The 24,610-nt window shown below is 35.6% G+C and overlaps 1 protein-coding gene across 3 annotated transcripts in view; it reads left to right on the top strand.

Moving 5' to 3' along the window:
• LOC136850139 (sodium-coupled monocarboxylate transporter 1-like) overlaps positions 1–21,583 on the top strand; it is a 180,676-nt gene extending 159,093 nt beyond the window's left edge. For 2 of the 3 annotated variants that reach the window (XM_067123724.1, XM_067123723.1), the window contains 11 exons: positions 6,832–7,042; positions 10,111–10,244; positions 10,739–10,927; positions 11,194–11,348; positions 12,142–12,282; positions 13,439–13,654; positions 14,206–14,324; positions 14,569–14,753; positions 15,812–16,119; positions 19,198–19,298; positions 21,257–21,583. In XM_067123724.1, the coding sequence (XP_066979825.1) occupies positions 6,832–7,042; positions 10,111–10,244; positions 10,739–10,927; positions 11,194–11,348; positions 12,142–12,282; positions 13,439–13,654; positions 14,206–14,324; positions 14,569–14,753; positions 15,812–16,119; positions 19,198–19,298; positions 21,257–21,456 (1,959 nt within the window). In that variant the 3' untranslated portion in view covers positions 21,457–21,583. The remainder of the gene's footprint in view (positions 1–6,831; positions 7,043–10,110; positions 10,245–10,738; positions 10,928–11,193; positions 11,349–12,141; positions 12,283–13,438; positions 13,655–14,205; positions 14,325–14,568; positions 14,754–15,811; positions 16,120–19,197; positions 19,299–21,256) is intronic. The other variant, XM_067123725.1, reaches the window with a different exon arrangement.
• Positions 21,584–24,610: the final 3,027 nt, after the last annotated feature.

Genomic DNA, 24,610 nt, shown 5'->3' with positions numbered 1-24,610 from the left:
GCGCCAGGTGTTGCCCTTTTTACACGGCGCCAATGGTTGCCTTTTTTCATGTGCATAGGCATTAACCTATGGGTTTTTACGCCGCGGCTGAGGTTGCCCATTTTATGAGAAAAGGATTAACTTTCGGTTTTTTACAGCTGTTTTGTAGATTATTCCAACAAAATTACCTTCTTTTAGCTCGCTCTCTGGAAGAATAGATCTAGATATCCGACTATTTGCTTGCAAGGCAAAGATCTAATATAAGAGAAATCTTCATCAAGGGACATAGCATACTAGAAGAAACTTAGTTTCTTCGTTCTGCAGAGTCGGTCTTCTAGATTATTCCAACAGAGTTACCTTCTTGTAGGATTTAGAATAACAGATCTAGATATCTGACTATCTGCCCGCATGACTAAGATTAGTACAAGATGAATTTTCATCAAGGGACATACTGTATAAGAATATATATATATATATATATATATATATATATATATATATATATATATATATATATATATATATATATATATATATATATATATATGTCCCTTGGTGAAAATGTCCTAGATCTTTGTCATGCGAGCAAATAGTCAGATATCTAGATCTATTCTTGAGAAGGCTACAAGAATGTAATTCTGCTGGAATAATCTGGGAGACTTATTCTGCAGAACGAAGAAGCTCAGTTCCTCCTAGTTCTCTGTCCCTCAATGAGGAATCCTCACATACCATTTCCAACTAAAATTCAACCAAATTTGCTGAAAATCACCTGCATTAGTCCCAAAAATGTATTTTGGGACTATTAAATAAGTGTGAAGTGAATTTCCATGAGTAATATAAATCTGAAATTTTTAAAATTTCAAATTTAAAGAAATCTATGTAGCCTAATGATGGGAATGGATCACGGGAAGGTTCGTGTAAAAAAGCAAGAGACATAATTGACAATCTTCTTTATACATATATATATATGTATGTATGTATATGTATATATATATACATATATATATATATATATATATATATATATATATATATATATATATATATATATATATATATAAACACACAAAGAAGACTGGCAATTATGTCTCTTACTTATTTACACCAACCTTCCCGGGAATCCATTCCCATCAGTAGGGCTACACAAATTTTATTTTTTAAATTTGAAGCTTAACGCATTTCAAATTTATATTAGTCATGGAAACAGAGCTTATATACACGAGCCGCGTCTCTTCCAGACTTCCCATTAGATTATAAGTGGACGCCATGTTTGTTACATTTAAGGCAAGGTGCACAGCGCTCCAAACGGCCACGGGGCACAACTATTAGCTTAGAGCCAAGTCAATATATGCAGGCTCTACTTGTAGCACTGTAGACAGCAGATTTAAGTTGATATACATATTTTCGATGTTATGATGGGTTGAAAGGACTGACATACAATACCTTACTGCACTTTAGTGTGGAACAGACAATATTTGAATGCACGACAGGGCCAGTCTGACAACCTTGCCATCACTCATACTGCATTTTCTTGGCCTGAAGAGCGTTCACAGCCAAAATACTGTTGCTCTTTCAACACACACTGCAATATTAATGAAAATATGTACGTCTGCAGTATCAATGACATTTATTTAAGCAGCTACGTAGGCAATTCATATGACATCATGTTATGGCAGTCAACCTCCTCAGTGCTCAGGGAACAAGCGCAGAGTTGGTAGAAATGTCATACCAAACCATACTGCATTATATAATTTTGGATGTTTATGTGAGGGGGCATTAAATAGCTCGTCGAGGTCTCACGTTATGTCTAGCATTTACTGATGAAGTTATGTAAGATAAAAATAAATGGCCGAATCCTATCGCTCGCACGCGGCTTATTCGGAAACATGTGCTGGTCTTTGTAAGAAGTGGTTCATTTCAAGGCTATACTTTGCCCTGTAGCTCAATCATATCTCCGAAGTTGACCGAACTTTTCAAGAGGTATTCCGATGTTTTAGTAGTTTTTGTATTTTAAGGCACTGAATCCTTCAGCAGAACTAGTTTATTAAACTATATGTCTAGTAAAAGGAAGATCTTGTGTTTGACACGAGCAGATATACATACACACACATATATATATATGTTTTATTTATAGTGTATATATATATATTTATACAGTATATACATATATATATATATATATATATATATATATATATATATATATATATATATATATATATATATATATATAGTGTAACTATCATTTCAACATTCAACATTTAAGTGGAAATCAAAGATGTGCCCCATGTACAGAAAGTTTCCATGGCATCATCCACTTCGTTCACAGAGAGAGAGAGAAGGCTTATGAATAGCTAGTCGAACTACCGTACAGACACTGCACCATTAGCCTCTATGATGTGCATACTCTCGCACCCTTTTGGGTGCGAGGGTGCGAGAGTATGCACATTAATTCTTGCCAGCTCTCAAGTTCTTTCTTCCTTCAGCCAAAGGTTTTGGACTAAACCCTTTGTTAACCTTAATCTTTATCTGTAGCTCTGCATGACCAAACAACCTCAAAAAATTTGTGATCTACACCTTTTGCCCAAGGCGTTTTTATAGAGAGACTAAGATAGTCGTAATTCTTACACAGTGATCAAATATTAGCTTTCCTGTGGATGGGTTTTAATTTTCAGTCTGTCATTTAACTTCAGAACTTCAGTTGTCATTCTCTGTAAAGTGTTAGAAGGTGGAATTTCGATCCTATAGTACTATAGATGCCTTCAAATAGTTGTGGTAGCTTGATCAGTGTTGGTGAGTTTGTGGTACCTTGGTCAGTGTTGATGATTTTAAGGGATTCACAGTTCCTTACTGAAAGGGTAACCTTGTATGTAGTGGCGCTCATCTGTTCCATCTCTCTCTCTCTCTGCGGGATGGTATTGCTCATCATTTCAAGTAACAATACCAAATTAGGTCACCTGACGTTTCTGAGACAATATTTCATAAGGCGTTACGAGAAGGAACCCCTCTTTCACTTATTTTTAGAGCCCTCTGTGCTTCTTTGAAAACTTGGCTGTAAGACAGCTTCTTTTCATTGTTAACACCAGTCTAGGCATTTAATTTATCTTTTTTTGATGCATGCTTTCACGTAATCCTGATATCTGCTGTAGGAGAACACTGAAGTCCGGACTAATGGTTGAATGTTCAGTTCACGGAAATGGACATTGCTGAACCTAAATAGGAGTCTGCATTGTCTAGAGCTCAGGCATCTTCTGAATTAGGTGATCTACAGCCTCATACACGTTAACAAACAACATTTAAAGAGGAAAGCCTATTGTTTCCGTATACTTCCTATGGAAGAGCTTCCTTTTTTTTGCGACGAATAGGACTGTTATGTAACTGAAGAGAAGACAGTGTGTTATTCAAGGTGCACTTTCAGGAATGTTCAAGGGTACATCGCCTGATCTAACTGCTTTATTCAGAATCATGTCGAAGATCTTGGCGACAGGCTCATGAGTGAACAAACCTTGCTCATACATTAATGCACTGTCGCTACGCAGGGTCCTAGTCCTTAGGAGGTCAATGAATGGAGTGTGTATTCAGGAAGAAAAGGTATTAGAATTCTGGTAAGCGTTGGGCTTTGTAACTCATGCTCCAAGGAAATGAATTGGGCTTCGATTTGATGTGTGGCCCTCTGTGGTTCTCTTCTGTTACGTTCGGTCACAAAGAATATGAAAAACTTGAGGAGATGACAGGTCAAGTCATTAAAGAAAAAAAGATAAACTATAATACTAGCGACGTTTTTTATAATAAAACAGCGTAAGATTACGTGTCAGCCTGTTGTATTTATTTACCATGGATGTTTCTTGAAAGAGCACCTTTCGGCAATATATGATGTTGATTTTTTAGTTACTGATGTCCTAAATAAGAATATGCATAAAACCAGAAGACGCTGACCATAAAACAAGCAAATGCAGAAGCAAGATTGATATTTAACAGTCACTGCATCACCAGAAAGTTATAATTGAAATATATGCCCGTCAGATCTATTTCAAGAAAAAGACTTTTAATTCCTTTTTCTGCTTTGTCATCCCAGGAAAAATATACAGGATATTTCATGTTCTGTTTTTGAACAGAAATCATGGCCAACTTTAAGACAGAATTTAAACTTCTTAATTCTGGACACAACTCCTTGGCGTGCAGACGCAGTTTTGCATCGGTAAATATATAAAAAAGAAAATGAGGTATTTATGAAATATGTCTTCTAGCATATCCAACGAACTGTTTTCATTAGCTCATAGCAGTTCAGTATCTTACATTTAACAATGTGGATCATGTCCGTCCATGTATTATCTCGCGAAGAGTGTCCTTTATCACAATGCTTGGACGTAGGCGATGAGCTGTTCTTGGTTTTTCCGAGATCATCATGATTGTCTAAACTTTAAAGTGATTTGCCCGGATGCCAGGAAAAACCTGAAAAAAAAAGTGTTAACGTAAGACCGTATTTTAGTCCTTATGTCGCTTCCACCATTATCCTTTAATCGTCCATTTCCTGTATTCATTGCTGACAAGTTACCAATTCTTACTTTCTGTGTGTTTCTTTCCCCCTCAGATATACGTGCACAGTGCTGTCGGATTGCCAAATTTCAGTTTGTGCTTTTGGGTAATGAGCGAAAGGGCAAGCTGACGTGGAGAAAGTTTAACAAACATGTCAAATTCGACCTTTTTAAAAGCTACATAGATATTGTCGTTATTTCATTTCCCAGCAGCTGTTCCAGTCTGTTGCGAGACTTGTCCGTCCTTCCTGAAAAGGAAAGCCCTTCGGTTTTTCTTCTTGGACTGAAATTAGTCAAAAGCTTCAGTTCTAACGGGAAAAAAACTGCACTAATTTTAGACTTGTAAAGTTTCTTTTTGAATCATTTTAATCACTTCTTTCTTCTAGCACCAGATGCTGGAATTTTTTGTTTTGTTTTTAAAATTATTACGCTTTGATTCATTCTTTTGCATTTCAGATTTTAATTTATTTTTATTCGTTGCTGTTCATGCTGTTTACCAACATTAAAACGTGTTTCGAAGTCAGCTGAGCGTAAAGATTTAAAATTGTAGTTACTTCATCAGGAGAAAGTTGCACATTACTCTGACATACATAAACTAGACATTCAATAATTGAAAAACTATTTCAGCGTCACAGTCTCAGGTTAGGAGACCATGAGTAAATGAATGAAATTATAAATAAAGAATGGGAAAGACGGGGAAACAACAAAAGAATTACATCACAAGTTCTACTAACTATTCCCGGTTTTGTTTTGTCTCTACGGAGGAGGGCGGATGTAGAGGTATTTGCCAATTAAATTCACGCTGGAGGTGTTACTCGACGAGGCGTAGGCCTCATGGCATGGAAACATGTCACTTCAAAGAAAGTAAATCCCGCTGGTTAAAGGTTTAGCAGGACAGGTAAAGTGGTCAAAGTTTAAGGGCACTTGAAAGCTTTGTAACGACGTTTGCCGCTGGCTAAAGGTTAAAGGTTTAAAAAAGACATTTGCAACTGTCAAAGATTTATAAAGACATATGTCGCCGGTTTGAGGCATATCTTAAGCCAATTATAACAGGTTAAAAGTTTATAAAGACATTTGTACGGTTAAGGGTTTATAAAGTCAATTGCAGCTTGTTAAAAGTTTATTAATACATTTGTAGCTGGTTAAAAATAGTTGAAGCGTTTTAATTAACTTGAGAAACTGCTATGCTATAGTGATTTACAGATGGTTAACAATTAAATAAAATGCACAGTTACTTCACGGTCCACAGGCAGTTATAACTGGCTGAAGCCTTGCAAATAATACCAGAAGGAAAGAAATGCACAAACATTTTAAGCTGCTTCAAGATGGTAGACCTTTAATTTGGCTCAAAAAAGGCTGCCCTTCCGTGTGGTTTCGTACAGAAATATCCACTGTGGGTTTGCAAATGACTCAATCTACGTGGATCTTTTCAAGGGGAGTTATTTTTATTTGAATAGTTGGAATGCGATTAGCATCCCTTGCATTCAGTTTTATTCTGCTTAACGGAATGGGGAATCTGTGCTTGTGCTTGCGGCTGTTAGGTTATTATAGGTACTATATTTAGTTGTTTTATGGCTGGTGGGGACCATATGACCAGCATTCTTAATTCGTGGGCATTGCCTTAGCTTCCTCGCTCTCAGTTCAAGTGCCTTTGAGGAAACACTAACGCACTCTTTGCCTGTTTATTTATTAACTTGTCTATTTAGTAATAAATTGCATGTTTTCATGTAATAGGTTAATAATATTTGTATATTTAAAAGTACTTGTTTAATGAATAACGTGAACTTCTGTGTGTGTGTGTATGTGTGTATATATATATATATATATATATATATATATATATATATATATATATATATATATATATATATATATATATATATATTCTCTATCTATCTGTCTGTATATATATGTGTGTGTGTGTGTAAAGAACTCATGGTGTTCCATTTGTCTAGAATTAAAGGAAAAAATTATTCACAGTAGAAAAGTTAATGGGAGGTATTTTTGAAGTGAAAGGACTACTGGTAACCGGTGAACAATTGCCACATGTTTCCAGGCCTCTCAAGTTTTTGCTGACAGTTGTTATATTTTGTGTTAAATCTGTTGTAAAATATAAGCGAAAGCTTATATGGAAACCCATTATTATTTCCAAGTTTCCAGTATTCTCAGTTTTCAAGCTCCTCTAGTAGTTGCACTGTAGATTTTCGTTAAATCTTTTGAAAACTGAAATAAAGACCATTTGGCAACTTGAAAAGAGTTACCACATGTTTCCAGTCTTATCTCTTTGTTCACATATGCATTTTTTCGTTTTTTCCAGATGGCAGGATCTGACGAATTAGCTGGGTTTGGGGTTCTGGACTACGCCGTTTTCTGCCTAATGCTTTGCATCAGCACGGGAATTGGTGTCTTCTTTGGCATCAGAGGCAACAAGAACACAGAAGACTTCCTGATGGGAGGAAGAAGCATGTCTATCCTACCAGTTTCCATATCTCTGCTTTCGTCCTTCATCTCGGCCATTTCCATTCTGGGTGAGTTACTCATGGATGTATGGGTTGGGTGGATGTTCCTGTTTTGGAAATTTTCAGCATTTTTTTTTTTCAAAATTGATTAAAAATAAATGTGTTTTCATAGCCGATCACCTTTATCGTTGCGACACTATTTCATTTCATGTAGAAGAATAATCAATAAATATAATTTTACACGAATTTTGTATGTCATCTTTGCAGTTAATTTTCGTGGTGAGTATATGATTGCTATTTTACTATTTGTTGTTAGTGGGCTGAAAATTTGGATAATTTTGGCTTTTGAAATATTTCTCATGTGGTCTCTCAGTTTGTATTTTTCTTTTTGTTAATTTTCATACAAGTTTCCTTCTTGCTGAATCTACAATTATTGTATGTTAACACTATCTGCACTTCCATTTTTAGGGAGTTGCTAACACTTAGTCGGAATTAATCAGAAGGATAGCAGGTGACAACACATTATAGCGTACAAGGGATTCTGGTCCATAGTCTAAGGGAATATAGTTGAATGGCACGAAAACGCGCAGTAAACTTGAGATATCAAGGGTAACTCAGAGATTTAAAGAGCTTCTCCATTTGCCATATTTTTAGTTATGGCATCCCAGCTAATGGGAGTTGAGTAGGCTCTTCAGAGAAATACGTATTAAACTATAATTCAAGGCATCATTCCAGCTGAGTAAGCTCTTGGTGTTCCTTGGACCATTACAGACTAATATCCAAAGCTGAGTGTTTTTTTCACCCTGTGACCATCCTCTATTTCGGTAGCTTTGCTAGGTATTGTAAACTCTGCATTAATTTTGATAATTACAGTTTAATAATGCGAGACCCATCATAGCTTTCTGAATTGATTTGGATAATTCCTGATTGTAAACGTAGCCGAACATAAGAGCAAGTACCGTGGACAAAAATTTCCTAGGCCTTGACCCTCGGGACGACGACCCCGTTTGTTTAACCTAATGAATCCTGCAATCAGCGAGACTGTAGTAGGAGAATCTCCCTCGACGATTGGTTTGAAAAAGACCTAGGATTCCATTAGCTAATGAGTCGATCCTAACGATAAGATTGAAAATGAACCATTAGACAATAGATAAAAATTTCCTGCTATCTAATTGGACCCTCGGTAGTTCTACGGTCCTTCTCCTAACAGTTACCCGTGTTCATTACCTTCATTTTTCAGGATTTCATCTCTCCGTCGAGCTTGGTAAAATCATTAACTTCTTCTCTCTCTCTCTCTCTCTCTCGACCTCAGTGTTTTTGTATTTCGTTAACTGCAGCTCGTAGACGGAAAATAGTCCACAGAACTGGGAATGACCCTAGAAAGATTACATGGTTGAAATCTGCTGTAAACATCAGCGTATATCGTATTTCATACATCCATATATATAATTTAAATTATATATATATATATATATATATATATATATATATATATATATATATATATATATATATATATATATATATATATATATATATAGGTATATATATAAATAAAGAAGACAAAATCCATGAAGGAAAGAGAAACAATGGATAAATCGGACTGAGAGTTCACCGATTGCCAGATCGAAAGATTTCTCTTCAAGAAATCTTGTGGAATCTGCTATTATACAGCTTACTTCCAGGTGTAATTTTAACCTTAGCCCCAGCATTCATTATTTGGACCCCTGTATTAAAAAAAGTTCAAGAACGACCTAAAAGACAAAATCACTGACTTAATTGCAAATTAGTTACCATACATATATTTTCTATGTATTCACATGTTTAATATATTTTTTTATTTGTAAAAATGTTCACCTTAGAAAAATTTTTATTGTTTTCAAAAAAAAAAAAGATAACTATTGAGTTGTACTTTTATAACATTTTTTGGTGGTCAGTCACCTCCTTGTATAATCTTTTAATTTTCCTGTCCCTGCTTCTAAATGGTTGATCCTAATCCTTTGTAAAATCCCTTAAATATTTAACCCAGTTTTGGCAGTTCTACTAATTCTCCAGTTGTGTTGGATTCCAGGTACACATATTTTCCTTTGTAATCCCCATCTGTCATTTATATGAGCTTTCTTTGTAAACTTATTTTTATATTTCTTCAGCTGCTTAGTAAAGGACGATGAGTCGAAAGGCCTTGCAGCGCTCCAATGTTTCTCTTTTCTTTGTGGATTTTTTCCTTATTTATATATTCATCACGTTCCATATTTTCATGCTTCAGTTATTCGTAAGTTAGCCGTAGAATGCGTGTAACTTTTCCTGTTACCAATTGTATTAATGCACAGAACATTTGTGTAAGTGATAAAGTTCATATATATATATATATATATATATATATATATATATATATATATATATATATATTTATATATCTCTATTTCTGCATGTCCCGGTCTGTCTATGTATTTCCTCATCATCAAATTCATACCATCATTATTGAGTTCAATTATTTTGTTACGAATAATTATCAGTATGGAAGGAACTCTCCTTTGATGTGAAGCAGGTGATGAGAAAAGTAAATAAATTATTTTTGAGACAAAGAAATTCCTTCCTCGTACTACGGTGACTTTGATATAAGTACAGTCACGTAGAGCACCTAGAGACTTACAATCAAAGAACGTAGCCTTCTATATTTGGGAAGACAACCGTTAATCCAGGCAGTTATTCTTGTGTTCTAGGAGGATATCCTAGAATTCTGTTCCAGGTAAATGTCCTCATGTTTCAGAGATCTATCTCATCTAAAAAAAGAGGTTCAAGGGAAGATGTAGTGCATTACTACCCTAATACAATTCAACTTGTATTTTAATATTTTACGTAGATTTTTATTTATATGTTAGTTTGTTAAATTATAATAAATGATCTCCTCTTTCTGTATTTCCCATTACCTCCTGTTACTTCTTTCGAATGAAACCATATTCTGTGGAAGCTTGAATTTCAAGCCAGTAGTGGCCCTGTGAGCCTGTTCCATATGAATAGGTTTCATTTTCTGGATAATAATGATAACAATATCGAAATTTCAAAGATACACCCTGTCCGAGAATATATCCTATTCCGTGACATCCTTTAGTTCTCAGTGAGATTTCGTTTTGCAGGATTCTCCGGGGAAACTTACGCTCATGGTCTTCAGCTCAGCGTATTACTTCTAGGGGCGTTCATTGGGATATTTGTTGCTACCGTGACCTTCCTGCCTGTTTTTTACCCCCTGAAGCTGACCAGCGTCAATGAGGTAAACTCTCGCCTGTCCAGCCAATCATGATGACAGTCGATTTGGTTTTTTTACGAAGCTTGTTTTATTATTTTATCCTTTGTAACCTTGTTTGTGCTTTGTCTAGTATGACGTTTTGAGAGCGCGTGGGTTTATGCGCATGAATATAACTATAAGACTGTCGAGATTTGTTAAAAGTACTTGTCTTATACACCGACATACATACACACACATGTATGTATATATATACATGTGTGTGTGTGTGTGTATGTATATATGTACATATATATATTTATATATATACATATACATGTGTGTATATATATATTTACATACAATATATATATATATATATATATATATATATATATATATATATATATATATATATATATATATATATATATGTCTGTGTGTATGTGTGTGTGTGTGTACACATACGGTTTATACATACCAAAGGCTAAACGAAGAGGAGCTTGACTGTGACTGTTGTTATTATTTTCCTTTTATGACAGTACATCGAGCTGAGATTCAATTCGAAAGCCTTGCGCCTTGCTGTCTTGATGCTTGGATCCATATCCGGATTCCTTTACACCGGACTGTGCCTCTACGCTCCTACGTTGGCCCTGGCTTCAGTCACGCCCATCTCTGTCGATACCTACATCATCATTATAGGCGTCATCTGCACCATCTACTGCTCCGTAGTAGGTTCATTGTCTTTTCTTTTTATTTCGGTATATTTTTGAATGCAGCATAATACTTTATCTTGCCCAGTCCCGCCTCCCAAAGTATGAGGGGAAAAACTAGAAGGCTGTGATAATGAAAGTTTCATTAGACACTAAATAATGTCACGGCTTCCGTCCCGTCGGATTGCGGTTGCCAACGAATTACTTTAGCTTTCAACGAAATATCTTCTTTTTTTGTAAATCATTTGTTTTACTATTTACTAATATCACCGATTATTCCACAGGGTGGTCTCAAGGCTGTGGTTTGGACCGACACGTTCCAGATGTTGGTTATCGTTTTAGGTCTAATGGCGATCGTCATCACAGGCTGTGTAAGAGTTGGAGGCATCGAAAAGGTGTGGGAGATTGGCACTCTACATAATCGTACAGAACTTTTCGAGTAAGTGAGTCACGTTGAATAATTAGGGATTTATTCCTCTCTCTCTCTCTCTCTCTCTCTCTCTCTCTCTCTCTCTCTCTCTCTCTCTCTTGATATCCAAGAAGCAAGAGAGTGCCAGACAGAGAATGGATACAGTATGTCCCGAAGTTTGATGTACTGCCGATGGGGCTTATCGTTGACTCAAGAGTTGAAGGAGGAACATGTTTAATGAGACTTCGTCTTGATTTTCTCTGGAGCCACCCTCTCTTAGTGAAACGACTTGATTTGGAATGTATATAATATATATATATATATATATATATATATATATATATATATATATATATATATATATATATATATATATATATACTGTATGTGTGTAAATAAGTATATATACTTTTATATATGCTGCATATCTCACTCACACAATAATACATATATATACACACACACACACACACACACACACATATATATATATATATATATATATATATATATATATATATATATAGTTTCCCTATTTAGCAGTTTCACAAACAGGGTTTGGCTCTAGAGAAATTACAGATGGAAGCCCCATTACCGTAGTCATCCTCTTGATTCTTGAGTCAACTATAAGCCCCTTAGTAGTACATCAAACTTCCTGGATACATGGTGCCATTCTGTCCAGCACCCTCTTGTTTCTTGGATATCAAGACCCTCACATTCTAATATTTATTCCACTATGTTATCAGTGCATTTGTTTGCATTGATTATACAATAATCCGTACATATGATTGAGGACCTAATCTCCTATTCCTGTCTTTGCTAGCTTCACCGTCAACCCCTACCAGCGCCACAACTTCTGGAATATCATCACCATGGGCGCAACCGTTTACTTCGCGATGTATGGTGCCAATCAGACCAATCTGCAGAGGGCGTGCTCCGTTCCCAAGATGGGTGATGCTGTCAAGTGAGTTGCACGTTCATTTAGAACGATTTCTTTTCGGCACTGACTTGCGTATTTATATGAATGAATCTGGGTTTATTGATTGACTTTCAGGCTAGTGAATAGAACTAGGAGATGAAGACAAAGTTTTCTCATTAATTTTAGGCTTGTTAGTTAATTTGAAGATGGGCCGTAGGCACTCACATTTGTATAACTAGTTGTGGGGGTAAATTATAGACTTGCCTCATCTTTCAGCACTGGTGCACTTATTTTTATGAATGAATCTGGGACTAATGATGGACTTGCAGATTAGTGAATGGAACTAGGAGATGAAGACGAAGTTTTCTGATTAATTCTAGTCTTGTAAGTTAGTTTATGAAGATAGGACGTAAGCACTCACACTTGTAAACTAGTTGTAGGAGTAATTATAGACTTGCATTGTAGTGAATAAGGACATGAGACAGTGCAACACACTTGTCTAACTGAGCTTAACTTGAAAGTTAGTTAATAGTGGGAGCAGATAAATCTCACAGTACTCCTTGATTTAGATTCAGATTTTTGACTGATAAAAAATGTGACAGATTTCAAGAACGAAACCGGGTTATCCAGTACCTCTTAATCTCAAAATTGTTTTGATAGCTACTAATGAATTGTAAGTTACAATATGATTTCCTGCAAGTTGAACAGAAAAACTTTTGCTGTAGGTGTAAATATTCTCTCTCTCTCTCTCTCTCTCTCTCTCTCTCTCTCTCTCTCTCTCTCTCTCTTATATATATATATATATATATATATATATATATATATATATATATATATATATATATATATATATATATATATATATATATATACATATACATACATACATACATACATACATACATTATATATGTGTGTATATATGTATCCATATATATATACACATACATACATACTTACATACATACACTGTGTGATGATAATTGACCTTCAGAGATTGTTAAGCCAATGCTCTTGAGCATCCTGTTTGATTTACTACTTGTCAGCCATTTACATTTCAGTTGAGGTGGTGTTTTTCATATTTCTTACCTCAACCATCAGGGAATTTTGATTTCCTCATATTGAGGCTACCCGCGCGACAAATAAGTAAGTATCAACTTCCTTTATTCCATTAATTTTACCATCTGCTTATTTATTCCAGAGTCTACTTGATCAACCTCTTTGGCATGATTTTTACCATGTCACTAGTATTCTTCAGCGGTCTTTGCGCCTTTGTCAACTACGCAGGCTGTGACCCCATATCAAGAGGCCACATCTTCTCAAAGGACCAGATCATTCCTTACTTTGTGATGGACAAGGTAGGATTCTTCGGGATACCGGGGCTCTTCGTTGCGACACTCCTCAGTGGTGCTTTAAGGTAATAGTTTTGAGGTCCTTAGCTGAGCTTGTGCCCATGCCCTTAAAAAGCATAGTAGCAAATCATTTTCAGCTGTACAGAAACTAGAGTATAGTTTTGTGTTCAGAGGGTGGGTACTATGCCCTTGTTTAAGAATAAACCCCACACACATGGCCCGTTTCTGTCTCTCTCTTCATTATTTAAACAAGAATTTTGTATATAACTGCTAATTTGTCCATTTTTTAAAAGGTGTCGTGGAATGTTCCTGTTTTAAAATAATGACACCAACTAGTCGTTTCGCTTTATGTTCTTAGATTGAGTTATTTGGACATAAATTTCAATTATTTTGGACCCCCTAAACATTTTTTAGAGCTAATATTAAATCTGTTTCATTCAATTAGAACTGAATCACTAAGGTGTAAGAAACTGCAAGACCCTTTTAGGAATTATGAGTTTAATAGGATTTCTTTGTTTTACCTGAGCGTTCTGCCACCAGATGAAACGTCCATTGAAACATCACTATGCCTATGAGCCTTTTCCTTTGAATCAATCATTCCTTTCTTCAATTACAGCTCTATGTCCTCAGTCATTAACTCCTTAGTGGCAATGATATGGACTGATCTAGAAGAGAGAGTCCCCTTCTTCCGCAATATGTCTCAGGTTGGAGCTACTCTCGTCAATAAATTAATGTGTAAGTAACGATCAACTGTTTCCTGTGCAGAAATTACAAATAGCCTCACTTTTCACGTATACTTAATTTATTAATGTATCTGTTTATTAGTTTAGTCATTTACACTTGCATCATTAAGCATTTGGAGTTGTCAGCATTTTCAGCCATTAATCCGCATTTTTTCACGATTGATTATGTTTCTGGTCTATTTATGGATAGATTGTGGAGTTATATTGATGCATTGATTTTTTTTATGATCACGCAGCTTGTGTTATTGGAGCTATCATGGTAGGCCTGGCATTTTTCTGCAAAGGATTTTCTGGGCTGTTCCAAGCTGCCTTCACCATCCTGGGTATCATGGCTGGCCCTACTGTGGGCATTTTCACTTTAGGACTCGTCTTTCCTCATGTAGGCAAGAAGGGAGCCTGGTGTGGGGTCTTAGGATCTGTAGTAAGTATTCCTTTAGTCTGCCGTTCTAGTTCTCATTTAAGGGTAGTTTTAGCACCCAGGTGTTGTTGTAAGGTATCACTATGAATATAAAGTGGTTTAGGCAAATCAGGCGCACTTCAAGACTATCTTAAGTGGGTCCTAAAGGAATTGTTCTTGAATGAAAGCGGTGCAAGATATATTTTAAGAAATAAATTGAAAGAAGTAAGATTAAAGAAGTGAAACCAAAGGCAACGGACGCATGACGCTAACGCAGCTGAAACCCGAATGGACGCTTCAAGTACCTTTAGCACCGTTTGCAGTGCGCCGTAGAGGGATACTGCATGTGGTACGAGACCACGGAAATTTTCTTTAAACTGCTTGGTGTAAAATTTGTTTGTGTGGGAGTAAACACAGAATTTCATACCTGATATGTAAAATTCTCAAATTTGCAGTCTTCTGCAGAATATATTACAAGCGTCGATATATCTAGATTTATTATATGGCATGAGTCTGTACCTGAGTTGGAATAAAGTGCTAACAAAAAATACAACCCATTTTCGTCCTCGGAATTATGGAAATCATAGAAATGAATTTTTATGTTTATGGTATCTGCCATTGTCATGAAGTTGTATTAGTCACTTGCGTGGTTATTGTAATTTTCTTTGATCAAGATCGTGACACTGTAATTTTGTCCTGAGTATGAACGACCATTCTCCTCTCTTGTTTGAGTATCATTCGTTTTCCACCACGGTAACGCCCGACCTCAGCTATTTCAAACGATGGCAACTGGCTGTCTCCCCTTAATTTTATTTTATTTTCCTCTTGAAATAAGTTGGTGGCTTATTGTAGAAATCCTCAGTCAAAGTAAAAATGGCCTGCATTACCTTTACTGTCATTTCTCTCGTATTAACGCCGCTACTTTTTTTTTTTATTTCTGAGATTATTGCCATTTAGCCGTGTCTCCTATCTTATCTTAATTCCTTACGAAATAAGCCAGTCGTTTCCAAAAATTCTGCAGCCTCTGTCACCGACAGTACTTTGAATAGTACCATTTCAGCATCTCCGTTCCTTTCCAACAGGGCATTATGACTTGGGTCGTTGTAGGAGCGAATATGTACAACCCACTACCTAAAATGCTGCCCCTCACTACCGAATTGTGCAACATCACTTCCAACGACACTGTTGACGAAGTCGCTGTGACAGAATTCAGTACCACCGAACTCTTTTCAACACCAGGGTATGAAAGTACCATGAGGCGAAGACTTAATGGATCTGCCCTGGAAAATCAGGTGTTCGATAAGGACACAAAACGCACAGAAGCTGCCTTCGAGGTCACCACCCTCGCTGATATCCTAGAGGAGCAGCCAGGGAATTACTCAATTAATGAGTAAGTATGTTATTTCATGTTCTCATTCATTATAAAGAACGACCTTGATGGCGCGCACTACGCTGCGCTGGAACCCCCACTGCCCGTCATGTCTCCCTTACCCTCCTGATCCCCTTCCTACCCCGCCCCCACCCGGGGCAGACAAACAAGTTTGCAGGAGGAGGGTGGATGTGTCATGTCTCGCCTACCCTCCAGATCCCCTACCTACCCCGTCCCCACCCGGGGCGGACAAACAAGAAAGATCCACTCGGATTTTATTATTATATATAGATTTTGCAACGTATTTAACTGATTCCGGTTGTCGTTAGTACTAGAGTCCCCATCAGTCACATCCTTCAGATGAAGGGGATTTTTGCTGACAGTTTACCGGCACAATAGGTTGCTCGAGAAAGTAAAAATTATTGCTTGCAGATGCTCGCTATCGCTCGCATTTGCTAGTTCCCATATCCATACCATACCCATAAACATATCTATATCATACCGTACCAACAACTATACCTGTACTGATACCCATAATCATATCCTTACCATACCTATACCCATACCCATACCCATATCCATATCCATTCCATTCCATACCCATACCCATACCCATAACACTCCATACCATACCATACAATTTCCACACCCATATCCGTACAATACCGGGCCAGAAAAAGTCTACGGGCAGCACCAGCCCCGTTTACCTTCCGATCATATACAAACGTACCATATCTTCGTGTAGGTGCAGGAGTAGCTGCTGATGGGTTTTGAAACAATGCTGACGCCATTGGCGGTTGCGGACCATCACCATAGTGCCTTCTGTTGTTCTAGAATTACCCTCTGAGTCCATTTCGAAACGAAAATAACAAAGCTCAGCCAAAACTCCTTCATTATATACCGTTGGGTCATTTAATGTTGAAAATTTCTGGACTGTTATTAAAATAATTATTCTTGAAAGACAACTTCACAACTCCAGGATCCTTTGAAGCATTCTTCAGCTCCTGAAGCATTCCTGGAGAAGTGTCCATTGAATTATATCGTCTTCTTAAATTCTTAAAAACTCCAGGATCCTTCAGCTCTTAAACGGATTCCTGTTGGATCCGCTTCCTTCAGGGAATAAATCCAGAATGTGTCCTAATAATGCAGTTGGTTCATAGTTATTACATGAGGTTAATTAAACTTCATAGATTCTAAAGGTCAAGCAAGTTATATTTTGATCTGAAAAACCTGTGCATTACTTTTATAAAAAAAATCATGTCATACAAATCTATAAACATTTTTTGAATAGTACTCAATCTCAACACATTTTATTTCATCATAAAACATGGAAAAGGGAAGAGGGATGGGAAAGGAGGGGAAGGGGAGGGGGAAGAGGGAGGGAAGAGAAGGGGAGGGACACACACACACAGAAAGGCAGCCAAGGAAATTAATATAATAGATAGATGCATGTCATTTACACTGTGGATTCTTACTCCCACACTTATTATGAATTCATTCCTCAACACAGCAAAATGACCTTATTTTTCCATAAAAGAAAAACAGCAATATAAATTCGCCCGAAAATGCCAAGAGAATTTAAACTTAAAATATCTTAAAATATGATTAAATATCAAGTATTCGTAGTGTTATTTTTTTTTAGGTTCATTTTCAATTAAAAGAACACAATGTTATAATGGATCTTTATCTTAATGACGTTGCCTTAGAATGTCTCTCTCTCTCTCTCTCTCTCTCTCTCTCTCTCTCTCTCTCTGTGAATGTCTTGGTTTCAAGAACCAAAGGTTAACTCCCTGTTACTTAGGCCTGGATATATCCTTTACGTTCTCCAAAAGGGCCGTCTTTTCTCTCTAAAGTCACCCCGAACGACGTCTGTCCTTTATCCGGATGTGCCTTATCGGAATGCGAGAGGACCATTTACTCGCATTTCCCCTGAATCCATTACCCAGCTTCCCCCCAAAAACGTATATACGTTTTCCCCATCAGCCTTTCACGCGTCCGTTCCTTTTACCGTACATTCTTCAGCCTTTCCCTTTCACCTGGCACCTGTGAATCCTCTCTCGTCGCTTCCTTTTCTCATCGACCCCAATTTTCGCTGCCATTAATGTTCTCTTGTTTGTTTTTATTCATTCATGTTTTGTATATAATGACTCCCAACTCGTTGGTTTTTACTCTTCCATACATTTCCAACCCGCCTTTCCTTGCCCATTAATATTTTTGTTCATTGAATTTTTAAATCAACATTTTGCATACGTGACATCAAACACGTTGCTGTTTATTATCATGAATATTTTTTATCACATGCCTCTTAAGACTCGCTTTCCATAACGTTGTGGCTCTTACGTCATAATAGCACGACGTCAAAGAAGTTACGTCACGGAAAATGAATTACAGTTTCGATCTTGCAGCTTTCGCTATTATCCAGGCCTGGTTATCAACTTCTTATCTTCGACGGTGTCAGCTTAACCATCACTCTCACTCTCTGCACCTTACCAATCTTGCCCTTAAAAGCTCTGTTTTTAAAAATTGTATTTATTTTTTATTGATTTACTTGTCTCAGGTTTTGAGGCAAGGATTCGAGAGTAATGGGCGTGTGGCTTCCGTCCTTTCATGTCCCTGGTTTATCACAGTTAGCATTTATGCATTTCCAATGTTTTGGTGGTGGTTTGTTTTGCCGTTCATGACGCGTCTAAAGATTTGTGTTTCCTTTCTATTTTGCACTTTCATTTTCCTATACATCGTAATAATCAAGGAGTCAGAAGTAATTTAGAAATATTAACAACAATTTTCTTTTAGCATGCCAATAAAGACGCCTTAACCTCTCGATTTCCTCACACTTTTCGATATTCTTGCTCCAGTGAACATTATATCTTAACGGAAAATATATCAAGAAGCTTTAACCCTTCTAGGCGGGATCCGAATCCAGGCATGTTAGACTCGAGCAGAGCAACCTGTAAGTTTAGAGATGTGTATTGGTTAAATCACATAAATCACGTAAGTGTTACTAACAGATTCAAATACGAATACTGTATAATAAAGACAACAGCGTCGAGAAATAATACCTGTGTATGCATATAAAATTTTATTTTTATTTTATTGCAGATGGTCACTGATGTACGTCTACGGTATTTCATACACGCTCTATACGCCTTTGGGAGCTATTCTTACCATTGTAATCGGCATTGTCGTTACAATTATCACAGGTAAGATATTTCTCGACGTTTCTTTCAGTGACTTTCAAGTTTAACAGCGAGTGGACCCCGTTGGGGGATAGTGACGTCAATGCACCTCACGCGGTGCACTATAGGCATGACTTAAGGTTCTTTGCAGCGTCCCTTTGGCCCCTAGCTGCAGCCCCTTTCATTCCTTTGCCTGTACATCGATTCATTTTCTCTTTCTTCCATCTTACTTTCCACCCTCTCCCAGCAGTTGCTTCATAGCGCAACTGCGAGGTTTTCCTCATGTTACCCCTTTAAGCCCCTTTTGCCATCAATTTCCCTTTCAGCACTGAATAACCTCATAGGTCTCAGCGCTTGGCCTTTGGCCTAAATTTTATTTTCCATTCCATTCCACTCCAACGGAGGGTGGCTGCTCCCCCCCCCCCGCCAAAAAAAGGCCACAACCGGTGCCCCTTTCATTCTTTAATTGCTGAGCCTTGACTGGACACATTAAACAGGAAAATTCCATAACCGCAGCCGTTTCTTACACCTACACAGAAGGCTCATCATATGAGTCTTGTTGTGCAGTGGTTGGACCGCTCGCCTCACTAACAAGAAGAGCTGGGTTCGATTCCCGACTGACGGCAAACTGGATGTGGGCGCAGCCCGTTAGCACCCATTTTGCCTGTATTGAACTAAGCAGTGAATTGTGTACATGATGGTTAGGTGACATACGTATGTATATTTAATTCTACACTTTCATCTTTTCAGGAAGTATTATGGAGGCTGTATATGTATATATATATATATATATATATATATATATATATATATATATATATATATATATATATATATATATATATATATAATGTTTCACAATTTCATCTTTAAAGAAAACATTATGAAAGTTTCATGCATCAATTCCTTTTTATTTGCGCATACCTTTACATTTTCTGGTAACGTTGATTTTTTAAAATTTCGTTTTTGGTCACGAATGGGTAAGAACTGAAGGTAGTATGTCAGGGAATATATATATATATATATATATATATATATATATATATATATATATATATATATATATATATATATATATATATATATATATGTGTGTGTGTGTGTGTATAATGTAAAATCTACTGGTCACTTTTCATCAGATACGTATTTAATTGTAGCAACCACAATGCACTCTATATATATATATATATATATATATATATATATATATATATATATATATATATATATATATATGTGTATATATATGTGTGTATGTGTGTGTGTGTGTGTGTGTGTGTGTGTGTGTGTACAGAATTTTTAGATTTAGGGAAATGTATTGTCATTCCCAGATATTAACTCCCTTGTGGAAATTTTAGTCGTTCGAAGCGTATCAGTTGCAGCGAAGATTGGAATACATTCGGAATCGAGAAATTTTGAAAATAATATATTCCTTTTATACTTAAGTGTAGGCGCTACAATTCAATACTTATTAATTCCGCTGCAGTCTTGAAGTTGTAATTGAAAATGTGAAAAAAAATGTGAACACGTATTTTGAACTAGTCAAGGAGCACTTCTCTGTCAAGATTAGAATAGAACGATCAGATGTGAAAAAAGAGAACAGACCGAGAAGTAGAGAAGTTGAATGAAAGAATAGATATAAAAACCAAAAGTCAATGAAACAAGCTTCTTCTTGGAGAAAAAATCATCTCTTAACATACATGCCTAATCGTAATGTGAATTTTATGTAATTAATGATCATTTGCTGGTGTCCCGTGACACATTGAAGAGAAAAGGACATGGTGCGATTCATTGAGAAAAGCGTTATCCATAGTAATGGGAAGGATGATTATGATTAGCCTACGTGCACTTACCATTTAGTTAAGAAACAAGGAGAAGGTAAAGAACAGGGTGTCACCTCTTGAGAAAGTAGTTTAAGTTATCCTCATGCGAAAAAAATGTTTACTTGGTAATTCATCACTGTTGTCCTACGCCACACACAGGAAGCGAAGACCTGACGCAGGTGAGACCGGAACTCATAGCTCCGATGTGTCGTTGGCTCCTGCCGAAGAAGGCCCAGCAGGTGTACTCTCCCATCGCCTCATACACGCCCATAGCCACCGATTTCGGGGACGTCAAGGTCGACCTCAGGAGCAATTTGGCTGTTCCTCCCCCTCACATGATGCGCCAGTCTAATCCTTGAGGAACGGAGCTGGGGAGATGACCCTTCGAAGCCAACTATGTCGGGATGAAAGATACATCTGTGATTTTATATATACATATATATGTATGTATGTATGTATAAAATCACAGATGTACATACATACATACATACTTGTGTGTATATATATATATAGATATGTATACATACACATATATATGTGTATATATATACAGTACATATATATATATATATATATATATATATATATATATATATATATATATATATATATATATATATATATATATATATATATATATAGTGCATGTGTGTGGTCATTCACAGGCAGTACATTAACATATATGTATTGTAAATAAATACTTGTAGTCAAATACAAGATAAACATCGAAACCCATACAAACTCTTACATTCCATTGCTTGCTTAAATAGACAACTGAAAAGAATTAGTGATAAAAAAATGTTTCAGACAGGCACTGTATAGTAAGGAAAACTGAAGCTTCGTAGTTTTAACACTAAATTTATTTTTCTGGAATAATAATTAGCCTTAATAGGTAATACAAATATAGTACTCCTAATAAAATTAGAATCTCTTATGATTTATCGAGAACACAACGCTTTAAGTAATATTCTGCATAATGCATAATAAGTATTTAATATACTTACCAATAGGAAAATCATAATAAAAGGTCACTTGAATAATTCACCGACATTGAACATTATGCATTACACTGAATTTATGAAAACGACGATTGAAAAAATTAAAGGGAAAACTTTTAGGTAAAAAAATTCACACGGTTAAATACTTTTTGTATTAGTGTGTCGTGGAGGACGATAGACAAAAAATTAAGGTTAATCTATTTACGTCAAAAATGTAACATGAAAATTTATTTATAACATTGTCTGGTAATTATAATGTATCGAATTAGACGATAAGTGAGTGATAGACCCGGTTTAATTAGTGACAGGATGTTGGAAATACTAATTATTAAAATTTATAACAATTTTTACAAATAATATTTATTTGAATGACTGCCATTTATCATATAGTTATGGATACTAGGAAGATAAAGTTTTCAAGTAATCTTTAATTATCCAAATCAGTTGTGCAGCTATATATATATATATATATATATATATATATATATATATATATATATATATATATATATATATATATATATATATATATAATATTTATATATATATATATATATATATATATATATATATATTATGTATCTATGTATATATATATATATATATATATATATATATATATATATATATATATATATATATATATATATATATATATATATATATATGTTACATATATGTATGTATGTATGTATGTATATATATATATATATATATATATATATATATATATATATATATATTTATATTTATATATATATATAAACTTTTTCAATAAAATGTTACTCCTTTAATTTATTTATGGATATTTGGTCACCTCTTGTGTTGCATTTTGAAGCCTCACGCCTTGCAGTGACCATGTAACCGCCATTCTCAAGACGTTGGTTCTGTCATAATTTTTTTACTATTGCCTTCCACAGGCTCGTTTTTTACTTCATTGTTTGATGGTACACTGAATCGAACTTTGCATTCAGTGTTCATGTACCACTTGTTACCTGCTGAATGTTTTCCGTTAAATACCAATATTTGTTAATTGCATATACTTACCTGTATACCTTTTTTCTCATTTAAAGATTTTCCTTTTTTTCTCACATATTGGAAGTCTTTTTTTTTTTTTTGTTACTTTGAAAGGCACGTTATTGGCTTCTTTGTCTACTTCCAGACGATCGTGTGTCCGTTATCAATAATAAGGATAAGCTGAAATATGAATATATGAATATTATCCCATGGAATAAAAACCAAATAACTCAAAGACATGATGGTTAGACCATTTCCTTTATGGATAAAATATATAAGTTAATGTTTGTGTAATTTATTTTTATTTTGAAGGTAATCTGCATAAAGGAACCACGAGACCCATATCACAGACGCCTCAAATGTCCTGCTTATAATCATTTTAACATTGTTCACTCAATAGACGGTATGCTTTCTTCACGTTTCTATTACTTCTGTTGGAACTAAACCTTGCGGTATTTTCGCTAAGAAATGTATTATTTACCTCGGACGCATTGTAGTTCCCTTCCTTTGTTGGTATAGTATGCATCATATATATATATATATATATATATATATATATATATATATATATATATATATATATATATATATATATATATATATATATATACATACAATCATGAATGTCTGTAAACTTTGGACCAGGTTGAGGATTAGAATTTAAATTTTGCAAGTACTAACCGTCAACTCCACAGGTATTCTTTATATTCTTGTCGGCTTTGTATGTCAAGAAAACAGTACTAGTAAAATTAAAACCCTGGATAGTGATGAAACTGCAGCTACTCATGGACTGAGATGCATGTTAATAATGCTGCCTTTCTCATCCATCACAATGCTTGGTTTCGATACAATGAATGGGTGCCGCGGGTAATGGCAATGATAACATGCTGTCACTCCAAATACTCTAAAATTCCAGAAAAAGAAATTATACTTAATATACATAGACTATCAAAAATGTATACTGTATACATAAGGAAGCTTCCCGTAGGGGGGTAGTTCCGTCAGTGCACCTCTTGCGGTGCACTGTAGGTGTAATATTACTTAAGGTTCTTCGCAGCGTCCCTTCGGCCCCTAGCTGCAACCCCTTTCATCCCTTTTACTTCACCTCTGTTTATATTCTCGTTCTTCCATTTTACTTTCATTCGAAGTTTTCCTCCTGTTACACCTTTCAAACCTTTTTATTGTCAATTTTCGTTTCAGTGCCGAATGACTTCATAGGTTCCAGCGCTTGTCTTTTGGCGTAACTTCTATATTCTATTATATACATAAGGAAACAAATCAACTAATATGCACACAAATCAATATTTATATAAAGAAAGCAAACTAAGAACTAATTACATACTCAGCAGGCTCTGTAATGCCAAACAAAAACATCCCGATAAGTACTCATCATTATTCAGTATTAGAGTGGCTGACTAAAAAAAGCTACGATTTTCTACAAAACAGCTGTATCACATATATACGTTCTTCCAATAGGTAATCAACAACTAGGCGCACC

The sequence above is a fragment of the Macrobrachium rosenbergii genome, chromosome 21 (genome assembly GCF_040412425.1).
Source record: "Macrobrachium rosenbergii isolate ZJJX-2024 chromosome 21, ASM4041242v1, whole genome shotgun sequence".
Lineage (NCBI taxonomy): Eukaryota > Metazoa > Arthropoda > Malacostraca > Decapoda > Palaemonidae > Macrobrachium > Macrobrachium rosenbergii.
This window is presented reverse-complemented; position numbering and strand designations above follow the sequence as displayed.